At 46.8% G+C, this 27217-nt stretch overlaps 1 protein-coding gene across 2 annotated transcripts; it reads left to right on the top strand.

Moving 5' to 3' along the window:
• The first annotated feature begins 6251 nt into the window (after window positions 1–6251).
• On the top strand, window positions 6252–10112 carry HEBP1 (heme binding protein 1). Of its 2 annotated transcripts, none has more exons than XM_059473131.1 (4): window positions 6252–6598; window positions 6688–6826; window positions 8311–8491; window positions 9808–10112. In XM_059473131.1, exons 1-4 carry the CDS (start codon window positions 6521–6523, stop codon window positions 9875–9877), a joined length of 468 nt encoding a protein of 155 aa, XP_059329114.1. In that variant the 5' UTR covers window positions 6252–6520; the 3' UTR covers window positions 9878–10112. The 2 variants fall into 2 exon arrangements, with proteins under 2 accessions (XP_059329114.1, XP_059329112.1); XM_059473129.1 differs by having other exon boundaries at window positions 6256–6598; window positions 9840–10112.
• Window positions 10113–27217: the final 17105 nt, after the last annotated feature.

Here is a 27217-nt window from a genome sequence, read left to right as displayed (position 1 = left end):
CTGTGATACCAGGGCAAGGTGGAGATTGTACACGGGGTTTGGAGTTACCTTTGAGGTTCCATCAATGGGCAGCATCTAAGATATTGCCACTGGTTAGTGATCAAAAAGAACATTTTTTTTTTTTTATTCTGGCCACCATGAGACACTTGATAATTTGTTCAATGGTTGTTTACCCTGTTTCTCCCAAATACAGAGTAGGGATGCAGTGATTTTCCCACTTTGTAGTACCTCCTCCTGACACTGCTAGAACATTTGTAGCCATAAGGTGCTATCCCAACACAGCTACATAGGAAGCAAAGCTACTTCCCCAGCTGCTGCTGGTTGATGAAGCATCTCAGTACCACTCTGTTGCTTGAAAAGGAAGTAAAGTTCATACCTGAGAAAAAGTCCCTGTGCTTCTGTAAAACCTATTCTGAGCAACTTGAACAACTTTTTAAATAAAAACATCATCAAAGAGAAATCTGGTGTTGTGATGACAGATGGGAAGTGGAGAAAGAAGAAAAAATAAATAAAGCACTTAGCAAGATATTTTATCTCCACAGAGACAGGGGAAAGTCAAGATCCTACAACGGCCATCATGGTGACTCCTCCTCTTTTCCTCCTCTTCATCCTTTTGCCCTGCAGTAAATCTCAGGAGGACTTTCTGGACCAGCATCAGAAATGGAACTACAGAGAAGGCGGTAGGAGGTCACAGTGGTGGTTCAGCATGGGAGGTGTTCAGTAACTCAGAGATGCAGATTCACTTATTTTGTCCTTGGAGTGGGATAGACAGTGCTCATTCATGACTGCTCTTTCTTGATTCCTGGATAGCTGCTGAGACTTCTGGAGAAAAAAATGCTTTTAGAAATCATCAGCTGGGGTATTCAGTGACAGCAGAAACTCTAGGCACCTGGAGGCAGAGAATTACACTGTGAGGGAGAGTTACCTGCTTTTTAATTTAGATCCTCAACGTGTTTAAAATTTGATATTTCATCACAACTGAGTTGTGATGGGGAATGAAATCAAACTCGGAGTAGTGGCTTGTATTTCCTTGTGCTGACACATTTGTTTTCCTCTCTTCCATGGACATCCTGCTAACCTAGCTGACAAGGTCAACATAGAAGGTGTTTACAGCATTACTCAAACCCTCGAGAAATGGGGAAATGACATCTTCTGGCAAATGAAGCATACCCTGCTGAACAACCCAAATGCTCTCCTGCCTGAGTTCTCCAGGTAATTCCTCTCATCTGGAGGTGGGATTCAGTCCTCTCCTGGGTGTTCTTCCCTGAGCAGGATTCATCTTCTAAAAGATGAATTTTCATATTTCTCAGTTGGGGGGAAATAAAACACTATCTCAGTACCTGTTCTGCTAGCAGCTCTGATTAGTAAACTGAATACTCTGCTAACTATTCATTGTGAAACACTCTCAACTGCCATCACTGTATTACAAGAATCTTCCTAAAGAAAATGCCCTTGGCAGCTCACACTTGTGAGAACAGGCTGGAAAAAATGAACTGTTCTACAAATCCACACATGGGCTTGGCCACAGATCAGGGATAAGAAGCTGATTTGGTTTGTGATGTTTTTTATATTTCAGTCTCTAACACCTAGATCTGAGAAAGCCATTCACTAGTTTATGTCATCGTATTCTCCCTTTGTGTTGCTGGAGATTTTAACTGTTGAACAAACTCATAAAATTTAATTCAATCTCGTATTTCCAGAAAGAGAGTAGGAAAGGCTGGGAAAGAAAGAGAGGAAAAAGGAATATTGGGAATTACTAGAAAACTAATATTACTTAAATCAGAATTGTTCCTAAAGCAAGTAAAGTGGCTGTCTTACATAACTAATTGTTCTCTTTAGGAACAAGAAAAAAAAATGTTTGCAAATGTTACACGTTCAACCAGTTGAAAAGGAAAGGTTAGAAGAATAAAAAAGGCATTGGACAGGTGGTCAGATGGTAGCTGTACAAATCAGTGTTTCAGCAGGATACATCATAGATTGTACATTGGCCTTGGGCATCAAGTGGATTTCTCCCTGGCTGCATGGTGGCTCTTACTAGCACAGAATTCATCACAACTTTCCCACTGACAGTGCTGAAATTCATTGGTGCCTCAGATTATCAGGGATGATATTAAGTCTTGTATTTGGAAAGTTCTAACTTTAGTCCAGGAAGATGTGATGAGAGTATCCAGCCATATATCCTGTACTGGGCATTGAATTATGAGTTCGCTGGCAAGGACACAGACTGGTCCATTGGAAATGTTGAGGACTGACAGTACTCCATGGGAACCACTGGCCTAGCCTCCAGGAGTACTCCTAGTTAATTATTACTAATTAAAATAAGGTGGTGAAAGGACCATGTTGCTCATGCTGGTCCTGAAGTTTGTGCTTTCCAGGGTTCAGATGGGGGCCCTCAGATGAACTCCCATCACCAAAGAGCAGGGTAGCTTAGAAACATCTTTTAATGGCCTCTTGCAACTCTTCCATCGTCAAAGGCCCTTACCCAGCAAGAAACAAAGGTCATGGTAAATTACTTTGCATGCTCAGAAACACTCCCTAAACCAAGTTGTTCTTCTGTATTACTCCCATTGCAGTCTCCGCCCTGTCTCTGCAGCTGTGGACAACCTTGTGAGGGAAGTCCAGTCGATAAGGAAAAGGCTGGAAGAACTGAACGAACGTCTCAATGTCATCAGCAAAACTGTCCTTCCCCTTCGACTGAATGCTCTGCAGAGCCAGAGGCGTGGAAATACTCAGCTGAGGAGACTCCCAACACACAGGAGAAGGTTATATGCTCGCAGGAGACCTCAGAGCAGACCTCGGAGCACTTAATTCTCTACCAGAAAAAAGGGGAAATCCTCTTTTTCTTTTTCATCTGCTTAAGCCTTTCTCAATGGGACATTGCTGGAGAGAAAGAAAGTAAAGCACAACAAGTCAGCTTTGCTAAGGAGACCAGAACTTCTGCATTTTGTTGCTGCCTTAGGTCAGTAGGCAAAACCTCACCCTGTTCTTTAATGATGGCTGTTTTGTGTCCCAAGCAAAAAAAAGTTGACAAGCTCAGTCTTCTTGAGCATGAATACCTTCATTCTGTACAGGCATTCTTTCTGCTTACCAGAGGAAGCTCTTTCTATAAAGATCAGGTGAATTTCTCTCTCTGTCCTATTTTTAAAGCACTCCATCTGAAACAGCTGGGGAATTTGAACTTTGAAAGTGCTGAACAACTGATGAATGCAGAAAGATGGATTAGTGCTTGGCACTTCCAGCTGGGCAGGGAGAGGGAGAGGAAGTTATGTTTCAAAATATTGCCTTAACCTATTGTCCATGTTCATATGTTCAGAGGGTGAGTAGGGCTGGATAACCTTGGTCTGTACACCATGATTCAACACTGAAGATATATCAATTGCTAGGGACCAAATATGAACATCCACCTTCTGCAAAGAGTCTTTTTCTAGCTATGTGGAACTGTGCACTCACAATGGTGTTACTCAGTAGATATGTTCAGAATTTCCAGTGCTCTGAAACACACTGAGCTGATTTTTGCCAGGACCCAAGGAAAACAGGGGATTTTTAAATTGTTTTTCAAAACTATTTAGAAACCTAATGCCAAAGATAGGTGTCTGGAAGGATTTTCCAAAATAGCTTAAGAGACTCTTCAGTCCCCAAAATCACAGATAATAATTCAATTGGTGTCTAGTTCACAGAGTATTTTCTCTGCATGCCAGCATTGACCTCCAGACACTTCCCACCATCCTTTAGCACAATTAATATCTGCAGAAAATTAACAACGACACTCTACAAAGACTTTGGTCCCTCAGGGATTACCCAGAATACCCTGCCTTCAGCTTGTCTTTGCCTGTGACAATAAAGCTGGTGATAAAAAAGAATGCATGAATCAAATTATGCACTGAATGGAGGATAGACTGGCCTTGCCCTTCAGGTCTCTAAAGATAAATCCAATACAGAGATTTCCATTCAGCACTGCAGTCAACTGTGTACTTGAAATGTGTTGAAACATAAGAAAGAGACTCAGAGAGGAAAAGAAACAGGTTGTCTTTAAGGTCTGGATGAAGAAATTTATGAGAACACAAATAAAGAATGGATTATGTCTAAATGATTGTGGGGGTGTCTGGCATGTCAGTTGTTTTGAAAACACTCTCCAGTCACAGTGAGGATGCTGACTAGCTATTTAAGGATTCCCAAAGCCTGAGTTTATGGAAAGAAATTCAGTGACAGTACAATAACCTCCAAAAGGAAAAGGGTAAAATCTAGTTTCATATGAAATCTTTCAGAATGGACTAGAAGAATTAACACAGTAAGAATTTTAGCTGCAGCCTGGGAGTTAATTGAGTGGGGGAGGTAAATAATTCCCGGATGTAAGTTCTCTGAGCTCAGGTTTTCAGAAAATAACAAAACTCAGACTTGGCCTTCTTTGATTTTTGCTTGGGAACTTGAAACACTGCTTAGCTAGAGAAGGGAAAAATCAAGACTGTGAAAAGGCTGATAAAAAGATACAGTTGTGCCTTTGTTGAAGTTGTCATCATAATTTCTCAGGAAATGTAGAGCATTTTGATCACAGAATATATTTACATAAATTGCAAGGAATAACAGGAGAGAAAGGCCCCCAACTTCTTGTTATTCTGCATTCAGAGTTTCTAGGCTGTGCTGTAGCAACAGCTGCATCCTTGCACAGACTGCTGATCCCTCCAAGGGATGCTTTGCTTGGGGCTGTAGGGACTGCTTTTTATTTTGGCCTGTCTGGAGGAAGAGTACAACATAAATGTTAGATTTCATGGTCTTATTTTAGACACAAGCATTTTATCAGGCAACTCAAGCTGTATAAATTGAGGACTACTTGAAACACAAAGGTAAGACTTCCCTAAGTCCCTCAAGTTACTGATGGCTGGTGGTGGGAGGCCAGACCAGATCATTGCATACTTTTACTTTACACCTAAATGTCCACCACCAGCTTCTGCCAGAGACAGAGAACAGAGCAAGATGAACCCCCAGTCTAACCCAGTCCACGTATTCCTATGCTGATATGTGAAAGTTTGTAGTCTTGGCAAAACCTCCTCAGCACAATGGAGAAAGCCACCATCTATTTTAAAAGAGAACAAATAAGCTGCAGCATGCAATGTGTATTACAATTCTCCAATTTCTTCCATAATGGTGAATAAACCAAATAATATAAATGGTTAATAAATTACTAATCTGTGACCTTGTCACCTGTGTCAGCAGCCCTGTCATTCACTCTGTGAATGCCCATGCCAGGCTCCAGCCCAGCTCCCTGACCTGAACACAGCCTGTTTGATCAGATGATAACAGCCAGCTTCTCTAACCTCTATGTACGACCCTCTCTCTAGATTGAAAAGTTTTAGTGTCCTATTTATTTTATCATTTTATTTTTTGCTCCTAAAGAATGTAGGAAGGTTGTATGCGCCAGCCTACTTCTGCACTGTTCACCTTCTATTGAGGAGGCAGCAGTCCAGCTGAGCAACTTGAGATACCTCTGTCCCATCTGCCTGGAAGCTGGCCTGACCCATGGGACTGATTCCCAGGGACTGGTGTTTGATTTCTGCTCCTGCTAACCTCTTCTTAAGAGATCCTGGTAAGGCACTTGTCCTTAGACGTGGCTTTTACAACACAAAACCACTTGTCACAAGGTGTCTAAGTCTTCTATGCATATAAATGTATCCAGCTACAGAAGCCATCTAAGCTGTAATTTACAGTATTTCTGGGAAAGGATCTGGACAGAACGTTTAAACAGAGATGACCAGTTGGGTGGTCAGTGGAGGGAGGTCAACTATCATTAGGAACTTCTAAAATCTACCCCTCACCTAAGGCTTATAATTGACCAGACTGCCTGCTTAAAAAATGACTATGTTCCCCTTATTTCTGTTTATTTTTTAAAAACCACAAAAGACCAAAAAAACAAGAGGTTATGATTTTGCAACTCCAGGACCATGGTGCCCTTCCATGCTAGGCATGACACACTTCGCCAGTACTTCCCTTTTCCTGTATTTCATTCCTTTCATATCCCCTCTCACATTTCCCGTCTCCCAGAGATGAATACCATCTGTTTCCCGCACTTCATGACTCCTCACACTTCTCGGTGCCCTCCACACTTCACCCTCCGGGGCTGCCGCTGCTCTCGCACGGCTCCAGCCCCGCGGCTCCCGCGGCCTCGGGCGCGCCCCGGGGGCGATGGCCGCGCTGCGGGCGGGGCGGCTCCGGCCCTCCCACCTCCTGCGAGCGGGGCCGGCCCGAGCCGAGCGGGGCCGGGCCGAGCCGGCAGGGGCAGAACCGAAACCAGCGGGGCAGAGCCGAGCCCAGCGGGGCAGAGCCGAGCCGGCAGGGGCAGAGCCGAGCCCAGCGGGGCAGAGCCAAACCCAGCGGGACAGAGCCAAAGCCAGCGGGACAGAGCCGAACCCAGCGGGACAGAGCCAAACCTAGCGGGACAGAGCCGAACCCAGCGCGGCAGAGCCGAGCCCAGCGGGGCAGAGCCGAACCCAGCGGGGCAGAGCCGAGGCAGCCGAGCCGCGGCATCATGCTGGGCATGGTGAAGAACTCTCTGCTGAGCACGGTGGAGGCATGGCCCTACCGCCTGCTGAGCAAGGGCGAGAAGGTCTGTGCCGGGCGGGTCTGCGCTGAGGGGATCGGCCCCGAGCAGCGCGATCCTCCCGGCAGCGCCTCCATCCCCATCTCCTTCCCCAGGATCAGGTCAGCTACGAGGAGAGGACGTACGAGGGCGGGAAGTTCGCGGCGGTGGAGCTGGTGGGGAAGTCGTTCGACGAAGCCTCGAAGGAAGGGGCAGTGAAGCTCCTCAAGTACGTCGGAGGAAGCAACGACAAGGGTGAGGATGCTGCCGGCCCCGCGGGCTCGGCGGGTGTTGGTGGTTGAGGCTTGGTGAGAGCGGGATGGATGGGAGCAATCAATGGCACTGCAGGCCCGCCTGGCTTGTGGCTCCTGGCACGGGGAGTCTTTGATGGGGATGGCCCCTCACTGATAAAAGTAAATTTGCAACAGGCTAAGTGGTGCCCAGCCAACTCATGCTATGAGTCCGCTTACAGCCCGTCTCTGTCTCAGGATGAAATCTCAAAAATTGTTTAAACAGGAATGAGTTACCTTGCAGCTGGGATAACATGAGGACAGGCAGACAGGTATCTATCACAGCTCCCTGGGTGAGCAGCAGCTGATGAAATCCAGGATATCTGGGACACTTCAGTTCTATGATGTGCCCTTGTGGGCAGTGAAATAACAGTTACGACCTTGATATTTTATCTGGCTATTTTTATTCATGAAATGGTAATGAACAGTGAGCTTCCTTTATAATGGTATATTTTAATGTTTTATGGCAGTGCTTCCAGGTGATTGCTTCTAATTCTCATCTTACTAAAATGTGCACATTTTAACCATTCATAGCAGGAGAAGACTACAGAGTAGCTCTGAGGCATATACATGTTCTCAAACACCTTTCTCCATCTTCTAGGAGGGGATTAGTGTAATCTTTATAGGAGTAGGAGGTGGATGTAGAGGGAAATGGTATTTGCAGCAAAATTCCTCAAAAGGTGATGACTGCTGTTGCTGTAGTAGAAAGGGTGCCTTCTATAACATGTGACACAAACACAGGTATGACATCTAAGGAAAATAGATGAGAAAGATGGCTTGATCTCAGCTGTTTTTATGGCTGCCTGGTCATGAGGTTTAGAGGTTCCCTACTGCTGCAAGAAGAGTGAAGAAAACTGGTCTTCAGTGCCATGTGGTACTTCTTGGTGGTAATGAGTAGGAAAAAAACCTTGCTGTTCCTTGAGTGTGGAAAGCATGGACAGTCCTGCTGAAAGCCATAACAGCACTGAGGTTTGGGGCACTGGGACTTGTAGGATATCTGGAAGCATTTGGGAGGTTTTAAGAGAAAGCTCCTGTCACCCAGTATTGGCTGTGGGCTCACAACTAAGTGTGCATAGTATTAATTTAAATGCTGATGTAGATTTATATGTGCCACTGGCCTGCCCTGGAGCTACAGACCCTGCTGTCTTACAACTGATTTGTTAGAAGAACAGAGTGTCTAATAGAGCCACAAAAGCAGCACCATTAATAAAAAGCATTCCAGAGGTCAGTTGGAATCCTTTTTTCTCAAGCTTCTGGTATGGAGAGGGAGCTTGGCCCAAGCAGAAGCCTGATGATGGCTGTTCTACTTCCCCAGAGGAGCCCTCTCCTGACAAGGAGTTTGTCCATATGAGGAGTTTTCCAAAACTAAAATTAACTTTTGTGAAATCCCTGTTAATTTTGAGTTCCTGAGGGCCTAGACTTCTTTAGCAATGTCTGTGTATGTTTCAGGGGTTGGAATGGGCATGACTGCTCCTGTCTCCATCACTGCTTTTCCTGCTGAAGATGGCTCGTTTCAGCAGAAGGTGAAAGTCTCTCTGCGGATCCCGAGCCAGTTTCAAGACAGCCCTCCGTGTCCTACTGATGAAAGCATTAAGATTGAAGAAAGACAGGGAATGACCATTTATTCCACGTAAGGAATGCATCCTGGGACCTCCAGTCTCAAGTGATGAGGTCTTTAGGGTGCTCTGATAAGCAGAGTTTGTTTTACCAGGTGACTTGCTGTACAAGGGGTGCATGTGGCAGAAGGAGATGGAGGAGTATGTCTAGACTGAAGACAGGTGTCTTCAAAAAAGAAACCTGACAAAAAAATTCACTTCTTACCCCTGGTCATGCTGCACTGATGTGAAATATGGATTTTTTTCCACTGGGTAAACAAGCATGAAGGCTAGCCCTGAAAGATACTGTGCCATTTCTATTGCATGAATCTATTGTTTTTCCCCACTTTCTGGGTTCCAGATTGTTCATAGTCATTAAGAATGCTCTTTGGTGCAGTTCACAAACTGTCCACTGAAGCTTCATTCAGATGGACTCATACCAGACTCCACCATGGAAACAAGCAGCTGCTGCATTGCTTCAAGTCACCTTTGAATGTCTTGGGGTGTTGACTGACAGCCTGGACTCAAACCAGCATCACCATAGCAATAAGCTCTTCACCTTGTCTTTACCCTTTGGAGGTTCCTTTGCCTACTTTCTTGAACTATTTTGGCTGACTCTGACTCCTTTCTTGCCTCCAACTGCTGCTTGGGCTTTGCTCTGGGTGTGGGCCACTTTGCAATATCAACCTGTTTTGTCTCAAATTTCAGCCCTGAGGGAGGGTGGTGAGGTGCAGGCTGAGGTGGAAACAGTTCTTGTTGGTGGGAGGTCAGCATAAACCAGACCCATTTCAGTCCACCCCTTTTAAATGGCATTGTGTTCTGTAATTGCCAATTGTGTGTTCCTACCTCCCCTTTTCCTTGGGCTAGCTCGAGTTTGGCTTTCCTTCATGATCTTTCCTGCAGACAGTTGTTCACACCACAGTGAGCATGGTTGTTGACAGCTTTGGTGGGCACTGTGGGCTGAGCTGACTTGGAGATAACCTTGTATTTTAGAAAGTTGTTTCTCTGATATGGTGCTGATTCACAGGGCAGGGCCATTCTGCTGGCTGACATACATGGGGCTGTTTGGGGGGGATCCCTTTGGGGCCTCCCAGTGGATAACTGCCCAGGGACTTTTGTTATTGTGTTTGGTGGACCCAGGTAGATTTTATCTCATGCACTTGTCAAGTTGCTTGTCACCCTTGGCTGTGTCACCCATGCGACTTCATTTGTCCCAGATGAAGTGTGCTGCTTCACAATGAACAGTGCACACATGAGTGAGTTCACGTTGGCAGGGCCTGGATCAAAATGCGTGTCTAAATATACTGTGGCTATTTATTGTTCTCTCTCTCTTCCTTCTTTGCTTTTCCAGGACTGCTCAACAGCTCTCTGGTTTCTTTGCAGGCAGTTTGGTGGCTATGCCAAAGAGGCAGATTACGTGAGCTATGCTGCCAAGCTGAAGGCTGCTCTGGGGAGTGATGCTGCCTACCACAAGGATTCCTACCTGTGCAATGGTTATGACCCCCCCATGAAGCCTTACGGACGCCGCAATGAGGTCTGGTTTGTGAAGGAGTGAACATCTGGCTCCCCGTGGTGCTGCCTTGCTCTGATAACCTCCCTACACTATGTCCCTGTCGTCTTTATAAAATAAACTAAGAATTCAACAAAGGCAAAAAACTATCACTGCTTTTTTCCATGCCTTAGTCTTTTATGGACCATAAAAGTAATTTTAGAAGAACACTTGCTGACCCTCGTGACAGTGCTGCTCCTTCATTCCAGACCAGGTCCTCAGCCACACAGACTCTCTTGATCTCTCCGTGACTTGTTTTTATGTGCTTCTCCTTTGTGCTTCCAGAGTTCAGTGCTGAGAAAGCCAAAAGCACTTAATTGGCTGGTGCCTGCCAGGAGTCACGTCCAAGTGTAGGCAGACTATTAGTCTCACCTGAGACAGGCAGGGGAACATGACAAAAGTGCATACAGAGACTTTTTTATCTCCTTCAGTTTGCTGCAGCTGTAAAATGCTGCTTTTATCTTTGCCATTCCATAAACAATCTAAAGGGACACGGACATTGCTGCCAACACAGCACAGAGAAAATAAACATCCTTTACATTAATTCAGAGTGTGCAGAAGATCAGCACTTCTGTCATCTGTCTGAGAAATGCCATTCAGAGAAACATCCAGATTCTGTTTGCAGCTTTCTTTGTTTGAGGAGAGATGTGTGCTGTGTCTTCATCTCAGCTAGCAGCTGGACAGTGTGACCTGGAGACCTCAAGATTGTTTCCTCACCTTCCTATTACTTTTGTGTAACATTTCTTTAAAACTAGCCTTATGCAAGGGCCAAAGCAGAAATATGTGTGGTTATCTAATTGATTTAGAGAAATTAAAGGCTGGGGAGAAAGCAGATACTTATTACTTGTGATCTGAGTGTGCATTTGAAGAATGGTGAAAATATGGTGAAACTACCATGAGTACCAATCTAAAAAACTTTTCTTAAAAGTTGTCAATTTTTGAAGGGCTACTCAGAACAATTGTTTTCTTTAGAGAAGGAAAAGAAAAACATGGCTATCCTGGGAAACAGGGACTGGGGTCAAATAATCAGTAGCCTTTTGGAAACTTTGAATACAATTGCAAGTGTGGGTCATATTTCAGGAAGAGTGGCAATGTTGAAATGTCAGGCATCAAACCAGCATTTTAGCTGTTGGCTCTGCCAGGGAGCACTCACCCTGCTGCTGGGTGTGTGCAATGCATTACCTGCACTAAAAGAGGTGTGCTCCTCTGGTGGTGAAGTGCCCCATAGTTCAGGTGCTTCCCAAAAGCCATTTTCCCCTGGAGACGAAAGAGACATTTGTCAGCTGGCATTATGGCTTGTGGCTGCTCAAGCTGTTGCACGTGCGCCTGCTTTCTGAGAACAAATCTCAGCAGGAAAAGGAGAAAACCGGAGGTTTTGATGTGCTTTCCTTTTCTCTCTTGCTGAGCCATATAAGAGTTTGCTGTGAGCTTCATGAGAGTTTCAGTCACCTGTGTGCAAGAGAAGCTAGTTCAGGATGGGTAAAAGGAGCAGGTAGCATTTAATTAAGCAAAAAAAACAAACAACAATGACAGGGAAAAGCTATTGGCTGTGGTTAGTGATTGCAGTGCAGGGGAGGAAGAATAAAAAGAGAAATCAAGACAAAGAAAGAATTAGGCTTTTGAAGGAATTTTTGAAGCAGCAAATGCCCTTTTAAGCTTGTACCTGAATCCAAAGGGACAGTTTATGTCCCAGATTATTTTAACCTGTGTGGGTGGGAAATGGAGGAGCACAGTATTGTCCAGTTTGTGCGTTCCCAGGTTCGTTTTGGAGCTTTTGTGGATACAGTCTGGCAACCTGTAGTGAATGTCCTTCAATAATCAAAACCTTGAAATTTCTCAAAATTTATCTTGTGAAATCTCAGATGCCAGTAATAAACCTGGTATAAACAGAGCTGCAGAGCTCAGCAGCATGGGGGGAGAATGAGAGCTTCAGACCCGAGAGTGAAAGTAAACATCTGTAGGCTCTGCCTTGCAGCCCTGATACTGGCCTTTTGCATCAGGCAGGCAGGATAGAATTTCATAAACATTGTTAAATAATGTCAAAGCCTTATGCAAACTGAATTGCCTTTTCTGTACACACAAAGATGCCTGTGTTTTGTCCGCATTTTCTAGTTTTGAGATAAATAAATAATAATATTGTGATTTACAGCTTCTGTTCTGATCACTGACTTTGTGAGCTCAGTGGGAGTAGTTGATTTGCTAGACCGTAGGTTGCCAGTTTATCTTTCTGTTTGGGGTACTAATCATGTCACAGCATTTATAAATAGTCATAATGCTTTTTCCAATAAATCACTATTTTGGGTATCCTGGCGTGGCCCTGCATTATCTGACTGTGAGAGACAGGAGCTGATGAAATAATCTCCTTTATTTGTTCCAGCCATTGAGAGGCTTTGAGCAATGTATTTGTGTTAATGTAGAAACAAGGGGCCTGCTTACCTGAAGAAAATTATGTGTTACTGTGGCTGGGGTTTACAGGCAGTGAACAAACACATATAATGCTCAGGCAAATACTGGTGATTGATTTTCAACATGATCTATGACCCAGAAGTGCTAGGCATTTTGTCCCATTGAGGTCCATCTAGCTTGGTGCCATGTCCAGTAGTGGACACCTGAGACGAGATTACAGGAACAGTGCAACTGTGGGCTCAGAGCTCCTCTAAATGTTTCCCTGTCTCTAGTATGATGTAGCTCAGGGATTTTTGTTATTGTGCTTGGTGGACCTGGGTAGATTTTATCTCATGCATTTGTCAGGTTGCTTTCTAGAAATCAGGTAAAGTTACTATCCATGGCATCCTTTTGTCCTTGGTTATGGAAAGGTAGAAACACTCTTTGTCTGAGGGTTTCCAGCAGGCTGTCTCTCTGCTCCTTAGGCAGCTTTTTGATATGCCTCTGTCACTGCAAGTGAATGTTTGTTTGGACAGCCAGAGTCGCTGTTGACATTGGAGGATTTCCAGCCACCTCTTTGTGCTGGGGCCAGAAGTCAGAGGTGCATTCTGGATTTTGACCCAAGGCCAGCATGGCCACAGACACTGTTACATGCAGTGGACTCCTGAACTGGTGTTAAAATAAAAACATTTTTCTCCATCCCCTGCAGTATCTCTGAGAAGTTGGAGTGCAGCAGATTATCTAGAGATCTCCTTGCTTCTCTTCTGCACCTGTGCAGTGTCCTTTTCTGTTCCAGTGAATGCTGAAATGGAGAGATTTTGGTGCTTTTCAGCTGTTCGACAGGGCACCATGGCATTGCCTGTTGCGTGTTGGTTTAAGAAGACAGTGCCAGGGAACTCAGAGGTGGATGTTTCTCTGTGCCCCTCAGTGCTGCCAGAGGTAGCCTTGCTGGGTTGTAGGGATGTGGTGGCTTTGTGCATCACACCCTGCATTGCTGCCCATGGCCCTTTTCCCATCGCCTCACTTGTCAGGGCACTGGAACGGCTCCACAGCCGCCTGTGCTGCCTGCTGGGCTGGACTGGCTCAGCAGGGGAGTGGCCTTGGGAGTTATCTCTGCCTCCCAGAGACCGGACTGCCCTTGCTGCTTATTAGCAGCTGGGCAGGTCCCTCCCAGTGCTGTGCAAAGCAGTGGTATGATGGCACAGGACTGGCCACAGGAAGGGCTGCCTTTCAACAGAGCCAAATTTAAAAGCATAATTTTGATGGGAATTATACACGTGCCATGTAGATTTAGCTGTGCTGGATATACAACCTTCCTAAGGTACTCCACTTGTTGGTGAGGAATTTTCCTGCTGGTATTAACCATGCCAAACCCTATATTTTTATATATATATATATATATATATACATGCATATGGGTATAAATGTATGTATATGTGTATGCGGACCAGCTACTTTGATCTATTGTTTGGCTTCTGTAGTCACTGAATAACTCACTAGAGCGAATGCAGCCCCAGGGTGAACTTTTGCAGGCTGAAGTTTTAAGACTGCTAGAATGAGAGCTTTGTTAGCTTCAGAAAGGAATACTTTACTTTGTAGACGCATGCTTTAATATATCTAACACTGCATTAAGAGGATGACAGCCATTATAAAAGAGCTAATTGGTTAAGTTGTCCATATACATCTTGCCAGACTTATAATACTCCAGTCACTTTGAGGGGATGGGTGATCTATGCTGAGTGAGGAAGTAACATCATTATTTCCCCATTTTCATCAATCCCCGTGGCAAAGAGTGTATGAGCAGCTATTGTGCTTATGGTCACAAATTTTCAGTTTTGCAATGCTGCCCCAAGGCGATGGGTCAGAGCAGGAAGATTGTGGCTCCTAGCTCACATCGTCCCTCCCTATTTAATTACAATAATACTTCTTTTAGAATAGCACTCTGAGCAGCAGCTCTCTTTCTTCTGTGACAGCATTTCAGCCACTCTGAGATAAAAAAGAAATGCATCTCTTTTAACAGGACCATAAGTAGCTTTAGATGTATAACGCCTCTATAAAACTGCTTGGCAACATGATTTATTAGAGCGGGATCAGTGGTAAAAGTGACTTCTCTGACAGTAATGGATGAAACACTTCCAGCATAGCTACTCTGTCTCTGCTTGGTGCCTATGCCAACAGCAGGCTGGTTTTGTCAGCTCATTCATAATCTCTGCTTTGCTCTCAGCAGAATCCGTTGCACAAGACAGGTTTCAGCCCTGGCAGATGCTTTTTTCCTAGTCCTCTGTGGGAACTGCTGCAGAAGATGGGTCAGTGCAAATGCTGCTGGATTCCTGAGACTCTGTCTGCTTAATTCTGCATCCAGACCCTACACGTAGGTGGGAGCTGGGTGCATGCCACCCCCATACCCCTCACTGCTGCCCACCCCCATGAAGAGGAATTTGAGTGGCTGGGGTGAAAGGAGCTGCGCTGCTCTTAGACTGAGTGTGAAGTCTGACTGATCAGCAGCCCAGGTCCCAAGGGTGTCTCAAATGTATCTTCTGTGCAGTCCCTGTGAGAACACAGGGTTGAGAAGCCTGAATCTAAGGTGCAGATTTTTAAAAGTACCAGTGGAAGTGAAAGATCCCAGAAACCACATCCTGCAGTATACCATGTGCTGCAGCAGCCTGATCTGCATTGTGACCTGAGCGACCTTGGGTGTGCAATGTGTCCCGGCAGTGTGACCCAACTCTGGGGCTCCTTCTGGTGGGGCAGCAGAGCCCAGCCTGTGCCACTGCACCACCACCCACCCACCCGTGCCTGGACTCGGAAGCTAGGTGGCTTCTAGCAGAGGATTGGGTTTGGGATGTGTCTTCTTCAGCACATGAAAGCAGAGAAGGATTGCCATGGCAACTATTCTCAAGTATTTTTCCAGTGTTTTCCAATCTTATTCATTTTTCTTATATCCCTAGCGTTTAATTTAAGGCCTTTCCTAATTGGAGTCCAAAAAACCAATTGAAGTGAATTCTCTGATTAGACAGAAAGTTCAGACACCTTCCCACACAACTTGTGAAGTACAAGATCAACAGAATTGAATGTTGCTGTGAGTAAGAGGAGATCTGAAATTTGAAATGCATTGTACCCAGACAAATGGAATAAATGAAGCCTTTTACTTAAAGCAAAGCATTGAAATAAAAGATAGTGTACAGCATGACAATTTTGGGCACTCCCTTGGTGGTAGATCTTTCTAGGCTGTTTAAACACTGATTATAGACCTTCTTAATCTTCTTTATGACTCAGCTTTGTGAAGGAACATCTTTCAAAATCAACATATGCTGGCTCATTGAAGTACCTTTAACGAACTGTAGTGTTATTTAGTCTGGGTACTTTGAGGGGAATGGTTACTGAGTGGTGTTTCTTTGGGTAATTACCATGCCTCTCATTTTCCAGCACCTTGCTTCCACTTTGTGTGTATTTTGGCTGGGATGGAGTTAATTTTCTTCACAGGAGCTGGTCTGGGTTTGTGCTTTGGATTTGTGCTGAAAACAGTGTTGATAATACAGGATGTTTTTGCTATTGCTGAGCAATGCTTACACAGAGCCAAGGCCTCTTCTGCCTCTTGCTGCAGGTAGGCCAGGGGTGCACAAGAAGCTGGGAGGGCAGAGAGCTGGGACAGCTAACCCCAGCTGATATTCCATTCAGCTAGGTGGGTTCTGATATTCCCCAGCTGATATTCCATTCCATACGGGGCCACATAGCATATAAAGTGGGGGAAGAAGGTGGGGAGATGTTCAGAGTGGTGTCATTTTTCTTGCTGAGGAACTGTTCCATGTGATGGGGCCCTGGTGTCCTGGTGTCCTGAAACTCCAACCTGCCCATGGCAAGTGGTGAACTCCTTTCTTGGTTTGCTTTATTTGCATTCGAGGCTTTTGCTTTACCTATTAAACTGTCTCTATCGCAGCCCAGGAGTTTTCTGTCTTTAATTCTTCTGCTTCTGCTGCCCATCCCACCAGGACAGGTGAATCAGCGAGCAGCTGTGAGATGTTTCACTGCTGGCCGGGGTTGAACCATGACACACCTGCACACCCATTCCTGTGTGTGGGAAACCCCGGGAAGAAGGAGTTCTGCTGAGGTGTGGGAAGGAGATTGTTGGTGCCATGGCTGTGCTGTGTGTGGGGAGGGTGGTGTGAGGGTGGTTGAGTGCAGTGTCTCTGGTGCCCTGTGCCTCCCTCACCAGCCCCTTGCCTAGCTGGATGCTGGTGGCACACTGCTGAGCCCCTTTCAACAGAGCTTATGCTGTGGGGGCTCAGCACAGTTACCCACAGAAGAGATTCACCCCAGCCTCTCCATGCCTGCCTTGAGACAGACTACATCTCCTCCCTACAGCAGGGCCCAGGGAGCAAAGATCTCCTTGGAAATTCCCTGCCTGACTCTCCTCCCGCTGCGTTGCCATCTGCTTTGCACAAGACTCGGCTATACGCCTTTGTGGAAAGCAATGCTCTTCCTCTGAGGACATCTTTGGCACTGCTTCCCTGGAGGGGTGAAATCCTGAGGCACAAAGTGCAGCTGGGACTGCTCTGAGCACTCCTCCCTGTCCCAGGGCAGGGAGGGAAACAGAAATGACAATTTTATGAGATGCTGTGTCTTGGGAACCTGGTCTACAACGCCCTCCAGTTGGAAACCTGCCTGGCTGATTGCAAAATGATGAAAGCAGTCCTGCAGGTTCTGATCCAAATGGGGTAACAGGGCCTGGAGCAAATAGAGGTGGGGAAAATGGGTGCAGTTTCAAGCACAGAGAGTGCCCAGGTGTGGTTTTGTTCCTCCCTGGTGTATTTGTTACTCTGCCCGTGTGCTGACCCCTGTGCAGCTCCGTGCCACCGCTCTCCCATCTCACTGGGCATGGCAGGGGCACTGTGGCACTGCTCACACGTGGGGCGGGCAGTGCCCTCTCCCCACTTTGCCTCTCAGTTGCAGGAGTGGTTTGTACCAGCTTCTGAGGGGCTGCACAGGGCATCTCTCTGAATCCAGGAACGAAGGCCAGGTCTTGAGCCAGGGGAGTCGCTTGGCAGGAGACAGCTCTCCACAGAGCTGGTTTCTTCACAGGCAACAGGAGTTCATCTATTTTTCATCATGATGATGCTATTTCTGAATAAGAGAGAAAAATGCAGGCTTATTTCTGAAGCATATGATTTTGGTTTTGGCCTTTAAAGATTTGTTTATTTTGAATGGAAGCCCAGAATGCACATAATGTAGCAAAAAACTGCAGATACAGACAGGGACTTTTGTTTCACCTTTCAAGTTATTCCCACTCCTGATGGTAGGGCAGTAACATTTGAAAAGGCTTTGGATGTTTTTCCTTTCCTTGGAAAGAAACAAATGAAAATAACGATCCTGAAGCAATGCTGAAGGCACCTGCTCCCAGATAACTCTGCTGAAAGCAGCAAGGCACAACCGGGCACCCCAGGGAGATGAGGAAAATATCCTGGGAACTGCCTGCCTGACAGAGTTTCCCTGTGACTGCAGAGCCTGCTCCTGGGACATGGGGCAAGGGGATGAATAGGAGCTCCCCAGACAGTCCTGATGGGAAGGTAAGCACAATTGTTTTCTGAAATGTTTGATCCCATAATCCACAAATCCCTTTATCATAAATAGCCTTTCAAATTGTTGTGGCAAACTCTTCTGGACTGATTCCAGCTCCTGAATTATGAGGAGCTAAAAATGGTGTCTATTCCCATGGCTATAGACAGAGAGATGCTACTCAGCAACAAATGCACCACCAAGTGCCTTAAAAATAGCCCCTGTGGAATTATTCAGTGTTTGGGACTTGTCATTTCATAAGGGTAAAAATGGATTCATTTTGGCACAAAATATGCATAATATGTATCCACAGCTTTATAAATAGCATTTATAAAATTATGTGTATAATTTTACATTAAATTGATGCTGAGCAAAGAGACAAAACAATCAACAGGAACTTAACACAAGTTTTGTTCTTAGATAATTGTAAGACTTTTTTCTTAGAAATGCAGGTGTCAAAAGAGACCTTCCTCCCTTAACCCCTCTTTCCTTTTTTTCTTTCACACAGCCTTGGGAAAAAACTTGAAATTGCTGCTATTGTGGCAAATGTGATAGCTATAAGGCAAAGAAGAAGCCTGGCCTAAAGTTGTCACTCCACACCGATTAATTCCATGACTTTAGCAATTCTGATTTTCAAAATGTAGGCCTTTATATCTCTTGGAGTTCCAGGTTTTGCAAGTGGAGTCACAAATATGGTGGAAGTTCATTTGGTGAGGTGGTGCTCTGAGAAATAACTGGGTCAATAGCTGGAACATCACTTGAATTTCCTCTTAGAGGAGCATTTGAGGACCATGCTCTTTGTCTTCCTCTCTTGCTATTCTGCTTCCTTCCATCTCACTTGCCCTTGCAGTGCTCAGGCAGGGCTGATGCATTGGTGCCGGTGGCTGGGGAGGATGAGCTCTCCTTGGAGGCATCTTTCCTTTTCCACTTAAGGGCTCTGCTGAAAGGCAGCAGGTACAAACATGAAGGCTTTGCTGCTGCCCTGCTCCAGGCCTTCCTGTCCACCCTCTGCCCTGTAGAGCCTGGCTGTAGGCTGAATGTCCTCCTTGCCTCTAAAGGTGCTCAGTAACAATCTGTAGCAGCCTAAGCCCCAGGAAAGGTAGGGCAGGTAAACCAATATCCTGGGAAAACATTTTGCAAAATTGGAGCAATGATACAGCAGAACAAATTGTGAGGCCTTACAGGCATGGAAAACAGTTTTGTTGGTGAACAGGAGTGGTTTGGCTCACTCACACCTGCACACCTATACTCAGGTGCAGTGGATGCAGCAGCCAGGTGGCGGCTCAGGGTCACTCTGGGTCACATTGCCACATTGCCACTGAGGGCCCTGAGAGGGGACAGGCCACCAGGGAGTGACCCATGGCCTGCAGGAAGGGCAGGAGGGAGAGCTGGGCCTGTCAGCAGGAGGATGTCACCCTATACAACATCGAGCCTTGGAGCTGTGTTTGGGAAGCCTCAGGAGATGATGTAGGAGCAGACTTGGCTGTCCTGTCCTGATCGGGGAGGATGAGATAGTTGCCAAATCCCATTTTTAAACTGAGAGAAGAGAATAAAACAGACTTCCCAGAACAGTGCAATGGCACAAGACAGCAACCTCACCTGAAAGAGATCCTTCAAATTGTAATGCTTTTCCTTAGAAATCAGCATTTAAAAAACCTTTTAAATGAAGTGCATAATTTTTTATTTAAAAAAAGTCTTAGAATAGTACACTTTTAATAAAGGGTTTTTTTAATATGATTTCACAAAAGTCAGTAATGTTTTCTGCTTAAAATTACATCCCTCTTACCATTTTACTGAAATCATTAAATGGTTTCTAGGGCAACTTACCAATAGCATTAAGGTTCACTTTTCTGTTTCTTGAGGGGTCATGGAGGTCTGCATCAGAGAAATCAAGGGATAGACAAAAATGTCAGAACTGTGCTTTGATGTTTTCCCACCTCTTGCTGAAGCAAAAAAAATTGCCTGTTAATGTGATAAAAAGGAGTGAGGCTAGCTGGAGATTTATGCCCTCCTGGAGACATAGTGTGTCAGCTCTCCTCCAAGTTCTCTCATGCTATTTCCATGGCAACTCCATATAATGATAACTCCCACAGATTTTCTCCTTTTATCTGCTATTTTGGTCCCAGATAGTGATGGAGTTGAGGCATACATTTCTTTCACACCATTTGATGCCCATCGACAAGCAAAGTAAATAATGTCCTCCTTCTTCAGGTCTTTAGAAAGGCACAGTTAGTTCACAGCCCTTTCAGGAATTCACCTGCAGAGCTGGACGGAGCTGAGACAGGAAAAGCAGCGCTACAGATGCTCAGAGGAAGCTGCAAAGGATGAATGCTCCCTGTCAGCACAACGTGACAGGATTACATTCTACTCCTGCTCTTCTCCTCCCCTTGGCCAGGGCAGCAGATGGGCACTAGGGAGGAGGCCGTGGTGTAACGGGAGGATGGATGGTTTGGGTGCAGGGAGCTGCATCCCAGCCCCTGCCCAGGGAGACAGGAGGTCATTCTGCCTGACTGGGAGATGCTCCCATTGCCCCTGGTGTCTGCTCATGATTGCAGATCTGGTCCAGCTCATGAGACAAGGACTGGGAGTTTCAGCCAGGCATAACTGCAGCCAGAAAAGCCCTTGACCAAGTGCCACTAACCCATGACTTCCTCTCTCTTATGAAATCTCTGCAGCAAGATGCTGCTGGTTGGCTTTGCACAGCAGAAGTGGCAGGCATGCAGCTTGTTCTGGGAAATTGCACTTGCTTCCCTTAACTGGTAGAGCAGGACAGGCCAAATATCAGTGCTGGACTGGAGGCTCCACAGAGATCCTGGGGTCCAGCTGCCAGTGCAGGCTGAACTGAGCTTCTGTGCTTGGTTTGCAACTGAGTGCCAGGGACAACAGGACTGTCTGAATGTGAAGACCTATACTAAACGTCCCCTTACTCTGTGCCCTGAAAGCATCCAGGTATTTTCACCCTCCTCATTTCTTCCTACAGAGGCTTCCATTTAAGCAGATGAGCAATGCTAGGTGAAAGGACATCCTCCTCCAGGAAGGGATCTGAAACCTTACACTTGATAATAGTGTCCCTTCTGAGTAGCTGTCCTACCTGTTTGGGCCCCTCTGTCCTGCAAACCAGATGTTGGTGGGAGCATTTCTCCATTTTAGGGAGGGGAAGGAGGGCACAGTATCACAGGGTCATGTAGCTTGGGAAAGATCCCCAAGATCATCAAGTGCAACCTTCGATTGAATGTCACCATACCCACTAAGCCATACCATTAAATTCCATCTCTGCTTGGGTTTTTTTAACACTTCCAGGCATGGTGACTCCACCAGTTCCTGCAGTTCGAGTCCTTGGCTGGAAGCAGCCCAGGTGTGACTGTCTTTTCTGAGTGACACAGAGCAGCTCACCTGGGTGTGTGGGTGAGCAATCACCTCAGCATGGTGAAAATTTGACCTTCACCTTCTGCCCTCAATGTGGGAAGTATCATTTCCCCATCATGACAGAAGGATAAACATGTGGATGTGGAAGACCTTCTGAAGGACTCTTAGCAACTCAAAAGATATATCAAAACAAGACAGCAGAATTTTTGAATAGCAGATCTAAGGTCAGCAATGCAAACTGGTGACCAGCACCTTGTCCACATGTGTTGTGATGATCCCATCAAACACAAACAGCTCTCCATTCCCCAGGGTAGGACTGGGGTTGAGACAGTGGAGTAAACACAGTAACAAATCTCTGTTAAGAAGGAGGCCACAAAGACGTGTTTTTAAAATCCTTATGTTTCCAAGCTCATGTTTTTTTTATTTCTTAGGATTATGCTAAGATACATATAGCCATAAAAACGATTCCTTAGGTACTTAGACCTATAGATGTCTCTAAGGTGAGAACTAAAGTCGAAGAAACTTTTGCCATTGATTGTACCTGTATGAATTTAACTTTTTTCCCCCTAAGATTCTCACTTCAAATGTATCATCATGCTTCTATTAATTTCAGTGTGAGCATTGTATGCACAGTTGGAGGCAGAGCATGCTCCAAAAGCTGACTACATTTGAAGAGTGCACTGTGAAAGAGAAATCAGGCGAGACACTAGCAAGGGTTTCATCTCTGGGATCTTGTAAAGGAGCATGCAGCTTCTTTCAGCATTTCCTCATTCATTCCATAAAGTTGATTCCACTTTTAGAGAGTATTACCAGACGATAAAGACAAATGATATTCAAAAAAAGTAAAAACTCCTAATGAAACTTGCAGAGAGAGGACTTTCCCGTCCTCCCACCCCTCTTGTCTGAGGATTTGGTAGCCAGAACCAGGGCTAGACACCTCAGTAAATCTGGCTTTAGAACCACTGCTGTCGGATGAAAAATGTGATCACCACCAGGGAACGAACGACTGATCTGCTGTGAGCTCAGAACGCTTTGAATGGGTCAGAAATGGCTCGTGGTGTGTGTTCGTGCGCCCGGGGTGGCTCGGAGGAGCGGAGCCGGGCGCCCACGGTGGGTGCCGGTACCGCAGTGCCCCCGCCCGGCTGCTGAGCAGCCGGTGTCCCGGTGGAACACACGGATCCAGGCTCCGTGCCCGCACACCGGACACGCTTCTGTTGGGCTTTCAGGGAATTCACCAAAGCACAGCGGGCAGTAGGGCCGATGTCCTCCTGGGGCAGGAGCAGGGTCACACAGAGGGGGACAGTGGCACTGCAATGCTGCACAAACTGAGTCGACACCTCTCAGGTCATTTGAAGCAGCGCTACGATTGTCCCACAGTCCTTCCATCAGCCTCTGCTCTGAGGAATTGAGCGTGCCTTGGCTCAGCACACACATCCTTGCATCAGTGAATCCACCTGCTTGTGAGCTCACTTGTGCTTAAGGACTGGGCATTTAATCTTGGCCCTGTCGATGTCTCATCTCACACAAATAATTTGCAGATTTCGACCCAAAAGTCTGGATGTGACAAAGGAGAACCACAGCACATTCTCTGTACATAGTATTGATGGGTGAGGATGAGGAGAAAGGACAAAGTATGATGGTGATGGGTGAGGAGGAGAAAGGACAAAGACCTGATTCTTCTTTGTGTAATAGATTTGTCCACGTTGTTGCCAGATACCACAGCTTTAACACTGGGGATCTCCTGGCTTTCTGACTGGCATAGTCCCACGTAAGCCAGCCCAGAAGCTGGTGGCCTCCATCTGGGAGGCTGCACAGGATGGGGAGCAGAGCTGGTGATCCCTACTCTGCCTGGACGGTCAGTCTGACACAAGCACGCCCACTTGTTGCCCACCAAACAATTGCCCATGTCCTGCAGCCTTGTGAAGCACCAGGAATCTGCAGTGCAGGGTCTGGGTGCTGACTGATCTTCCTTGACCACAGACACCTCAGCAAAGATGGGCAGCAGCCTCTCCAGACTACCATTTCCCTCCAGCAGCTGAAGTGCAGACAGTCAGGAAAGGGCTGGTTGTAATCCAGCTACACTGTGCCTGAAATAAAGCGAGTTCAGCGACAAGCTCTTTGTGCTGCTGTATAAAACAAGCAGAGCAGCACAGTGGAGAAGCTTCCTTTTTTCAGCTGGAAAGTTATAGTTACGTATGGGTTTTTTGATTTTATTTTTAATTGGAACATGCTGAGTCAAAGAAATCATTTGATGGTGGCAAAATTGCAAATTTTACAGAAGTTCAGTGTAAGGCCATGAAATAATATTATTAAATTATTATTATTATTATTATTATTATTATTATTATTATTATTATTATTATTATTAATAATAATAATAATAATAATAATAATAATAATAATAGTGATGATGATGATGATGATGATGATGATGATGATGATGATGATGATGATGATGATATTAAGAGTTTTAATACCAAAGCAGAGCTGAGGCGCGGGCTGTCCTGCCTGGGCTCGGTTTTTGCCGGAGCCGGGCGCGTTTCCCTGCTCAGGTCCAGCAGCCCCTCCCTCCCGGCTGCTCCGCGTGGCAAAGGCGCCGCCCGGCGACCGCTGGCGGAATGGCAGCAGCAGGAGCCGCCCGCGGGGTTCGATCCTTCCTTCCTTCCTTCCTTCCTTCCTTCCTTCCTTCCTTCCTTCCTTCCTTCCTTCCTTCCTTCCTTCCTTCCTTCCTTCCTTCCTTCCTTCCTTCCTTCCTTCCTTCCTTCCTTCCTTCCTTCCTTCCTTCCTTCCTTCCTTCCTTCCTTCCTTCCTTCCTTCCTTCCTTCCTTCCTTCCTTCCTTCCTCCCTCCCTCCCTCCCTCCCTCCCTCCCTCCCTCCCTCCCTTTCAATCCTGCCACAGTTAGGGCAGCGTGGGACAGGCCCACCCACCGTGGGTCCCAGGCAGGTGCTGGGATCACTCTCGGACCCAGCTCGCCTGGTTCATGTCGCCCTTGGCGCCAGGCTCAGGTGGCTGCGGTAGGGGCTGAGGACGTGATGAACAGCCTGTGAGAGAGGGAGGTTCAGCACTGCTAGAGCAGAGTGCCTGCAGGAACAGCCTGCTTTTTGGATTATAGGGGCACCCTGGGATGATCAAGTGGCACTGAGCAGTCCCTCGGTGCCTAACCTCTGAGATTCACGTGTGTCTGATCACTCCGGCAAAACCAGGAAAGAGATGATTTGCAGGAAAACATTGTTTCTTACAGCATTGAGCAAGGAGCAGTACCAGTGGATATTGAGGCCCTTTTCTGTCCATGATTAGAGATCTCATAAAAAATTTCCAGCATTTCTCTATACTCAAGCATATGATCCTCACTACAGACTGTTCTGAGGGAGAAACAGCAGACACGACATATGCTGGAGCCACAACATTCTATTTCAGCTCTTGACTAATTAGTTGGAGAGCAAGATGCCCATTTTGTAAGCCACGGCCTTTGCTTTCTCCTCAAATGCACCTGTAACCCGTTTGATGGGAGAAACCACTCAGCCAGGCACAGCCTTGGCTGTCTCTGGAGACAGATGCAGGTAAAATCAGCCTGGTCAGACAGCAGGGGAGCAGGGCAGCTCCTGCTCCATGCCTTCAGAATGTCTTGTAGAAAGTGGCACTCACATCTAGCAGAGCGCTTCACTCGTCACCATAGCAAAAGCAAAGCAAACACCAGTTTCCCTAGAAACTGCTTGTGGCAGTGCATGTTGACTTTAAGGGAGGGAAAGAATCCTAAATAGGAAAGTACTGGGTGAGTGTGCCGCAGGCAGGGAGAGGGGACAAGACGTGTCCCAGGCCCGAAGGAACCAAGGGCTGGAGTGGGGCAGGGACTCTGGTGGCCCCTGTCCCTCACTGCCAGAGCAGTCACAGGCTGCTCGGGGCAGAGGCAGCTGAGTCCCCGTGGCTGGGTACCCAGAGTGCACAGCTCCACTGGGTGCAGCTGCTCACCAGCCCCAGCCTGGGTGCAGGGACACAGACCTGGTGCCACTCAAGGGCTGGGCTGGCTGCCGCTGAGGCACACCTCCACTTTGCATTCAGGGCCCCAGAAAGCAGGCAAATTTGAGCAGGTGCTCTTGGGTTTCCTTCTCCAGGGCTTCCTCCTAGGAGAGGCAGCTGCCACTGCATCCCTCAGCTCAGTGGCCTTGGGTGCTATTTCTGCCTCCAGCCAAAAACCACCTGCCTTACAGAGGGAAGCTCAGGACTGTTCAGTCCCTTCTATTTATAACCCACACAAGCTCCTCCGGGGCAAAGGGAGTAGCTGGTGCTGGGGGAAATGACTCTGAAGAAGGCATTGTGCAGCAATGAACACTTATGGCAATGTACAACAACAACATTCCAGGCTGTCTGAGTAAGGGTTGAGTCAGCAAGGTGAGGGAATTGGTTATTCCCTTTTATTTAGTGCTCAGGAGGTTCTATCTGGAGTACTGTGTCCAGTTTGGGTCTCTCACTGCCACAGAGCTTGATCAAGGGGAGCAAGTCTGGCAGGGGAGCTGCTGAGACCTTTGGGAGCTGCTTGGACCATGTCAGCAGGGGGAGAGACTGAGAGAGCTGCTTGGTCATCAGAGGAAAGGCTAAGGGGCATCCAGGAGCTCTTGTCCATTAACTACATGGGTGCTGTGGAGAAGATGGGACCAGACTCCCCTCAGATATGCATGGTGAAAGGTCAAAGGGTGACAGAGGAGTTGCAAGAAGGGAAATTCTGATTAGACACAGGTTTAAAAAAAAACCCCAAAGAGAGCAGTCAGACATCAGCATAGGGACCCCAAAAAGCTGTGTGATCTCTGCCTTTGGAGACATTCAAAGCTTACCTCAAACTGGTCTTGGAGATGAGCTTTGTTCAGGGCAGAAGCTGGACTGGAGCTCTCCAGAAGTCCCATTTGACCAAAACCTTTAAGTGATTCTGTAGTACCACTAAACCTACTAAAATGTAGGAAAGAGCTGGAAACAAGGAAGAACTCTGTGGATTCTCAGAACCACCAGCTCCCTGCATGTTCTGTCAGCTTACACTTTAAAGGGAGCAGAATATTCTGCTTGGGGCGGAATAGAGCAAGAGGCATCCCATGTATTACTCACACACGACTTTCACAATGGCAGCTTTTCGAGCTCTCGTTTGTCTGTAAGGAGCTGCAAAATCGGTCCCTCCCTGGGGAGTGTGTGTGTGTAAGAGCAGAGTGTAAGTGGAAGTGTAGGGCGGGCTGAAAGCTGTCTCTCGCTCCCGAGTGTTGGTGCCCTCTAGGTGCTGCTCACAGGCTGTAGTGCAGGGATGGCTGAAGGAGGCTGCTCCCAGCTGTTCACTTTTCCTCTGACTGGGACAGGAAAATGGGAGGCACTGCTCCTCTTCAGCTACCTCTGGTTCTGGCCCAGTGTGATGAGGACACTGCAACCTCCAATGTAAGGTTAGTATGGGAGAAGGTGACTGCTGTAACTGGGCAGTGGACACACCACCTGTGCTGTCAGCCCTGCTTGTGAGACAGTCAGTCACCTTTGGCAAAGGAGCAACACGCACAATTGGACCAAAAGCTGTCACAAGTTGTGGGGCTGTGATTCTGTTCCTTGTGGAGCAGATCTGATTAAAGTGATCACCTGGCCCTGTGAGCCTGGAGAAAGCAGCCCCAGCTGAGGAGGAGGGACTCATGACCCCTGTGCCACAGCCAGGGCTACAGGACTCACAGGAAGAGGGTGAATCCCTCCCAAAGAAATATCTTGTTTAGGGAGAGTGGCACTGCTGCCAGCTGCCAGAAGGGACAGGGAGCACTTGGGGGGTGACCCCAGCAAGGTTCCTCCCCATTCCAAGTTGTGTCCCCACTGGCATGGGTCTGTGCTCCAAGGGTTTGTTGCACCCTCTGTGTTCACTCCTGGGCAGGCACGTGGAGTGCTGCAGCCCTG

Source organism: Ammospiza nelsoni, chromosome 5 (genome assembly GCF_027579445.1).
Source record: "Ammospiza nelsoni isolate bAmmNel1 chromosome 5, bAmmNel1.pri, whole genome shotgun sequence".
Lineage (NCBI taxonomy): Eukaryota > Metazoa > Chordata > Aves > Passeriformes > Passerellidae > Ammospiza > Ammospiza nelsoni.
The sequence above is the reverse complement of the archived record's forward strand: the minus strand, read 5'-3'. Positions and strand labels throughout refer to the sequence as shown.